Consider the following 6,874-nt stretch of genomic DNA (forward strand, 5'->3'; position numbering starts at 1 on the left):
CTCTGTCTCACTGCCAGAACATTCTGGAAAAAAATAGAGCTACACTGAGGAACTTGATTATAAATGGTTTAGAAATGTGCATCCAGGGCCCATATAATTCCTGGGGTGCCTCACCATGTCGGAACATAAATCTAAGTTATTACTGCTGACCTGCCATCTTCCACGTAATTGAACTCTGTTCTTGTGCGGTTTTCCCTCCATCTTCTCCTCTAACATCTCATCGCTGTCAGGAGGGCTTCCCCGAGTCCTGCTTGTTCTTGATCCACAAGCTGCGGACCTGCACAGTCTACAAACACGGGTGGCAATTCTGCAGGCCCAGCACTTTTACAGCGCAACTGAACTTAAACCTTGAGGACTTTTTTTCCTTTCCTGCCTCATAATTCTCCCTTGGTTTAAATCGCCCTGGATGTGAAGGTGTAATGCTGATCTCAGCAGGAAAAGTGCTGCGCTACCATCTTTCAGCACTCTGATGTGTCAGAGGGGAAGATAAGGGCTCCGTGCAGGTCTCCACTGTATTTTATACAAAGACTCAGAGCAATATGAGATTGAATGTCCACAGATGTGTGTGTGTGTGTGTGTGCCTATGTGTGCATGTGCACACGCAGTGTTTGAAAACATAGGATCCAGGTCTGGGGCTGTACCTCCTGTGGACAAACAATGCATATCTTGTGAAGAAAGACTGGGTACAGTCACCTGAAAATGGCAGGATCTTACCTGGTGATGTTGCTTGGTCTATTCAGTAATAGATTCAATTTCTATAAATGTCCCAGTGATATTTGCTGAGCAACTGGGTTGTGTCAGTCCAGTCAAGGGCGGGAGGAGGGGCATGTGTGGGCATGCGCATGGAGAGAGCCTGAGAGGAACAGTACACAAGTAAGCAAACAGGGCCATGGGCCATTAGCACAGGCTCATAGGATGCACATAGAGGGTAACGGTGGTGAGGGCATGAGGGAGGCGGTTAGGCTGAAAGGTGTGGGAGGTTAAAGTTCATTCAAAGTGGAAGCTGTAGAAAGTTTCTCAACAGGAGAAAGGCAAGCCATAGTTTGTGTGTGTGTGTGTGTGTGTGCGTGCGTGCGTGCGCGCGCGTGCGTGCATGCGTGCGTGCGTGTGTGTGTGTGTGTGTGTGTGTGTGTGTACTGGTACTGGGGCTTGAAGTAAGGGCCTTACTCTTTTACTTGGCTTTTTTTTTTTTCTTTTGAACTCAAGACAGGTTGAGTCATAGCTCCACTTCCAACTTTTTGGGAGTTAATTGAAGATAAGATTCTCACAGACTTTTCTGCCTGGGCTGGTTTTGAACTGTGATCCTCAGATCTCAGCTTCCTGAGTAGCTAGGATTACAGGTGTGAGCCACCAGCCCCAGGTCATAGTTGATACTGCATAGAAATTAGCTGGTAGGCCTATTGTGTGGCTGCTGCAGTAGTCCATAATAGAGGTCAAGATGACCTTGTTACTGTATTAACCATGGGTGAGGAAAACACAGTAATGACTCAATGTTAGAGTTCTGTAGAGAAACAGAACCAATGCTGGTGTGTGTGTGTGTGTGTGTGTGTGTATGTATGCATACACAGGTATGTTACCATAAGAATTGGCTCTTGCCATTAGGAAGGCTAAGCAGTCTACAAGCAGGTCTCTGAAGAGACCCAGGAGAGCTGAAGGTGGAGCTTCTCCCTTGGGAGGCTCCTCCCCCTCCCCCTCCCCCGTCCCCTCCCCTGTCCTCCCACTCCCCCCTGCCCCCTCTCCCCCTCCCCGTCCCCCTGCCCCCGCGCCCTCTCCCCCTCCCCCTGCCCCCCACCACAGCAGACCCCTGCTTCCAGTTAGGAAGATGTCCTTTATTGATTTCCATCTTGATGTCAGCCTTGCAACCATCACAATAGCGAGACGGTTTCTGGGCGTTGGCGTGAGGAGGGAGGGTGGGAAAGGGGAAGCGGGTCCTCTGGGAGACAGGCAGCGCCCGAGGGCCTTGAGCCGAGCTGGGTGCGAACCTCTGCGCAGCCCAGCCCTGCCCTGCCCTCGACAGGGTGCAGGGAGGTGGCGGGTTCGGGGCCACAGGAAACGAGGGTGGGGGGGCAGGGGACGGGGCTCTGGGCCCTCCCGGGCTTTCTCGGGTCAGTCAGGCTGCGTTCTCAGCTCTGGCCGTCGGAGGACCCCGCGGTGGCCGGGCCCGGGTCCGGGTACTCCAAGGCCTGACAGTCATCCGAGAGGAAGACCAGATCCTGCGGAGGACGGGCTGTGAGGGGGGGGCGGGGGGGCCGGGGCCGGTGCAGGGGGGGCGGGGGGGCCGGGGCCGGTGCATGGGGGGGCGGGGGGGCCGGGGCCGGTGCAGGGGGGGGCGGGGGGGCCGGGGCCGGTGCAGGGGGGGGCGGGGCGGGGGAGCGGGCCCAGACGGCGAGCCCATGTTATTACGGAGGAGTAAGTCACAGCGGGCGGGTGAGTGACTGAGTGAATGAATGAATGAATGAGCACATGGGGTCCTGAGACACGGGATCCGGATCAGGATCGGGAGGTGAAGAAAGGAACGAGCCCCAGTGGGTGGGTGAAGCAGCGGGCGGCGGCCCGGGCAGGCCAGGACCGAGCAGAGCAGCTCCGCCTCCCCGGAATGGCTGCTGTGCAGGCCTAGCACCCGCTGATCACCGCTCCTCCCCACCCTCCAGGCCCCGCCCCCTCCAGAAGCCCCACCCACCCCAAGCCCTGCCCCTCCCTCAAAGCCCAGCCCCTCCTTGCCCCACCTTCCCCAAGCCCCTCCCATTCCCCTCCAGGCCCGCCCCTCGCCCCGCCCCTTCTTAAAGTCCCACCCTCCCTCCAATCCCCGCCCATCATTGTCCCACCCCTTTACTCAAGCCCCTTTCCCCCTCCAAGCCCCGCCCCTCCTCACCCCGCCCACCCTGCCCCATCCCTCGGGTCTCTCTCCACCCCACCCTCCCCAGGCCCCGCCCTCCCCAGGCCCCGCCCTCCCCAGGCCCCGCCCTCCCCAGGCCCCGCCCTCCCCAGGCTCCACGGGACGCGGGCTGGCCTCGCACCCTGCGGCAGAAGGAGTTCATGATGGTGTACAGCTTGCGCGCCTTGTCCTTCAGGGCGTCCACCGGGGCCGCCCGCCAGCACTCCGTCGAGGCCACGAAGTCCCGCAGCTTGGCCAGCACGCAGTAGTTCTGCGGGCGGGGACGGGCGGGGCGGTGGGAGGAGCGGAGGCCCCGCCCGCCCACCCTGGCCCCGCCCCGCCCCTCCCCCTAGGCCACGCCCCTTCCCTCTAGGCCCCGCCCCGCCCCAGGCCCGGCAGGCCCTCTTACGTGGATGTCCAGGTACAGCCCGGGCAGGTTCCTCACACACGGCTCCTGCGGACAGGACGCAGCTGCTGGACGCCCGGGGCACCTCGCCGGGTCCCGCGTCCTCCTCCTCCTCCTTCCCCTGACAGCTGGGCTGGGGTTTGGACTCAGAGCCTCTCTGCTCGCTAGGCTCCTTGCTCGAGCTATTCCCCCAGCCTTTACAGCTTTTCTCATGCAGTCCTGTAGCTGGCCTGGACCAGCCGCCCGACACCTCCCAGATAGCCGGGGTCCAAGGCAGGTGCCACCACATCTGGCTTGTTTGTTCGGGTGGAGTGTCTCACTGGTTTGTTTTTCTTTTTAACCGGGCTGATCTTGAACTGGGGATCCTCTGAATTTCTGTTTCCTAAGGAGCTGGGGTTACAGGCATGTGCTATGGTGCCCAGCCCTATGCAAAATCTTTCTGGAGGCCCTGACACCCACAAAATCATACTGCTTTGTCTGTCACTTGCAGTCACAAATAGGCCATTGCTTTTCTGGAATTTGACTTTTCAAAGTTTATAAGATTTGCCATGACTTAGGACACTGTTTTGTACACACAAACATGTGCATAAAGATATAAAGTGATGTCTATGTATACATATATATAAAGGTTTTGTAGTTGTTCGGCACGACAGCTCTCTAACTGCACATAGACATTCATGATTATATGTACATAGGTAGACACACCTAAAAATAAGGATGCACAATCAGGTCTACACGGTTCTGACCTGTAACAGACACAGTAAATGACACCAAATATGGCCATGAACAAGTGCACACAGCATGTAGATTTTTAAAGCATTGTGCTTGTCATGTTCATGCAGGGCAGAAAGCCCTGCCCTTCACCAACTCCCTGTGTGAACTTGTCAGTCTCACCTTTTGACTCAGTTTCCCTCTCAGGTATGAAATTACCGAGATAGAACACTTATCTGTCCCAAATGCCCTGCGGAAGAACGTGTACTCCGCGGAGTACTTAAGTGAGTGCAAACCTGAGCCGACTTCGGAGGCAGAGAGTGGCCATCCTGCAGGATGCAACACCAGCCTTCACCACCAGGTGGCTACCTGCTTTCTTCTTTGTCCTTTGTGCGCTCCCCGCCGCCCCCTCCCCCCCCACAACCCTTCTACCAGGCAAATATTTTACTTTTATAAATGCGTGGGACTTAACTTTCAAAAGCAAATACCAAGAGGGTGGCTCGGATCCCATGAACACCAGCATCTGAGAAACACCAGGCTCCGCTTGAAGCATTTACAAGCAGACAAGAGACAACTTTATGTTTTACCCACACTCTCCATTAACCCAATGTACTTTGTTTCACTCCTGGACTAGGAGCCAGAGGCCTGGATTCCCCTCCTAGCACTTGTCTGAGACGTTCCCTCTGAGGTCCCTGGTCTTCCTCTGGGAACAGGACGGGCTGCGGCAGCGCACCCTGTGTCCTGTGTGGCCTGTCATAAGCTGTCATTCTGTCCTTCTGTCTTAGCAGGAAACTGACTCAGGCGGCTGAGTGATCTGTGTCCTCAGCAGCCAGGGGTGCGCTACCATCTTGACCAGTAAGTGAATGAGAGGTCTAAATTATCACGGTTCTTTTGTCCTTCCTAACTCTGAAGTTCTGAACTCAATGGGGCGCTAATTTGGTTTGGTCCAAAGGCTGGAGTTGGGGAGCTGGGTTCTAGTCTTCCACAAGCCTCCAGAGGTGGAGGCAGAAGAGAGACTCACCACACCCTCCGCAGCCTGCAGGCTCTGGAAGTCCCCAGTGATCTCCTGGCTCAGGGTCAGCATCCGGGAGTAGCAGGTCGGAGGCGCAGCCTGCCCAGCCTGGGGACCGGCCAGCAGCAGCAGCAAGAGCAGACACAGCGTCCAGGGGGCCATGATGCTGGGCTCCCTGTAGCCACACCGGCTGCCCCTTTAAATAGCTGCTGGGGGTGGGGAGTGGTCCAGCTTCCAGGCTCCACGCCTCTTTCCTGCAGGGCCCTGCCAGGGCTGGTCAACCCAGGGGGGTGGGGGAGAGGGGGGGACACGCCCACCTGGGCAGGGACACCCATCTTTAATGAAGGATGTTGTGCTGAGACCAGGGGCTGCTGGAGGGGGCACTGGGAAGGCAAGCAGGCTCTTGCTTCAGCTTCACAGAAGTTTCTCTGTGAAATGGCAGGAGCAGCAGATGAGAGGGGAGGAGGAGGAAGAGAGGCAGGGAGAGGAGCAAGACCATGAAGTTCGACAGAGATCAAGCCCCGTCATGATCTCAGTACAGTGTCTCTACAGAATGGAGATTGTTAAGTCAACTGGCTGGTCTGCTGTTGGAAGGATGGAGCCAGTTTCCTCCAGCTTGCAGGAGTGGGCTCAGGAAGTCTGTCCACAGACCTGACACTCATCATACAAGCTGTCCTCGGTGGGGCTGGTCAGCTATGCCCTGGGTCTCTCTTGGTGGGAGGATGGGCTGTGCGGATCTCTGCAAACCCCCAGCAGGGGGAAAGATGACACAGGAGAGGAAGATCCTGTGTCCTTCGATGTGAGCTGCGGGGCGCAGGGGCACCCCCTTCTAGGATGTGCTTCCCCTAAAAGACCACAGTGAGGAAGCAGCTAGACCAGACGCGGCCCAGCCCCAGCAGAGCTAGCCCGGGTGCACTGTGACTTTCCAAGTGCTCTGAGCTAAGAGTGTCCCCACAGGCAGGGGCCATAGAAACACTCCCATTCTCCAGGTGGGGAAACGGAGGCTCAGGGAACTTGCCTCCGTTTGGGAAACTGGGGTGCGTATGTCCAGGTGAGACCCCCTGTGCCCTGGCCTCCTTTGTCCGTGTACCCGTGGGGACGAGAGGCATGTGGGAGAAGCAGGATCTGTGGTCAGGGGAGATTGTGGGGTCCGTGGGCTGCCCCAGACCAGGGCTGGAGCAGGGCTGGAGGGGAGCTGCTGAGAGTGGCCAGCCGCTCAGTGAACCCGTCCGAGCGTCACACGACCAGCAGAGAGTGGAATAGGTCCCATCTTGGCAAGGAAACTGAGGGACCATGAGGCTGCAGGGTGGCAGGGGCTCTGGGCTCTTGATCCTCTGAGCTTTCTGCTCCAAGAGAAGGCAGAGCCAGGGGCCTGGGTGGGCTGCCAGGTCGCCCTGTCCTGAGTGGCCCTGGGACAAGACAGACAGAGAGGAGGGAAACAGAACATGGCGTGCCAGACACTGGGCAGGCCTGGACACCTGGCTCAGTCTCTCCTGGCTGCATTGGTCTGGAGAAATCTCTTCCAGGCCCTGGCACCGGCTTCTTGTTGGTGAACAGGGGACATCTCCCTGGGCAGTCTGCAGTGCTGTCCAGACCCTGGGTTTTGTGTATCTAGGGTTTGGGGTTCAGATCTCTGGCAGGGGTCACTGGCTGCCTCTATCTGGTTTTGCAGGCAGCCGTGTGTTCCCTGAATATCTTCAGGGGCCGAGCCAGGATGTGTGCGGGTCCCTCACCTCCACCGGGAAGAGCTGTGTAGGGAATGCCTGGTTTCCTTCCTAGGCCTAAGCTCAGCGGTGGGGGCGTGGTCTGGGAGAAGTGGGGAGGGGCCTCTGGGAATGGGGTGTGGTTTTGCACCTGTGGGGGCGTGGTT

At 57.7% G+C, this 6,874-nt stretch overlaps 1 protein-coding gene across 1 annotated transcript; it reads right to left on the reverse strand.

Annotated features, from left to right (window-relative positions):
• Positions 1–1,848: 1,848 nt before the first annotated feature.
• Cytl1 (cytokine like 1) lies at positions 1,849–5,166 on the reverse strand. The gene is made up of 4 exons (XM_070012563.1): positions 5,014–5,166; positions 3,285–3,329; positions 3,018–3,146; positions 1,849–2,213 (listed from the first exon to the last, which is right to left on the reverse strand). The coding sequence occupies exons 1-4, from the start codon at positions 5,164–5,166 to the stop codon at positions 2,124–2,126; spliced, it is 417 nt and encodes a 138-aa protein (XP_069868664.1). The 3' UTR covers positions 1,849–2,123.
• Positions 5,167–6,874: the final 1,708 nt, after the last annotated feature.

The sequence above is a fragment of the Dipodomys merriami genome, unplaced genomic scaffold (assembly GCF_024711535.1).
Source record: "Dipodomys merriami isolate MVZ:Mamm:240054 unplaced genomic scaffold, mDipMer1.0.p SCAF_9, whole genome shotgun sequence".
Classification (NCBI taxonomy): domain Eukaryota; kingdom Metazoa; phylum Chordata; class Mammalia; order Rodentia; family Heteromyidae; genus Dipodomys; species Dipodomys merriami.

Bases quoted from the DNA above. Each gene is read 5' to 3' on its own strand.
- Cytl1 (XM_070012563.1), bottom strand. From the start codon at position 5,166: ATGGCCCCCTGGACGCTGTGTCTGCTCTTGCTGCTGCTGCTGGCCGGT. The intron at 3,147-3,284 runs GTAAGAGGGCCT...CCCCGCCCGCAG, and splicing joins GGCTGTACCTGGACATCCAC to AACTACTGCGTGCTGGCCAA. The intron at 2,214-3,017 runs GTGCGAGGCCAG...CGTCCTCCGCAG, and splicing joins TGAACTCCTTCTGCCGCAGG to GATCTGGTCTTCCTCTCGGA.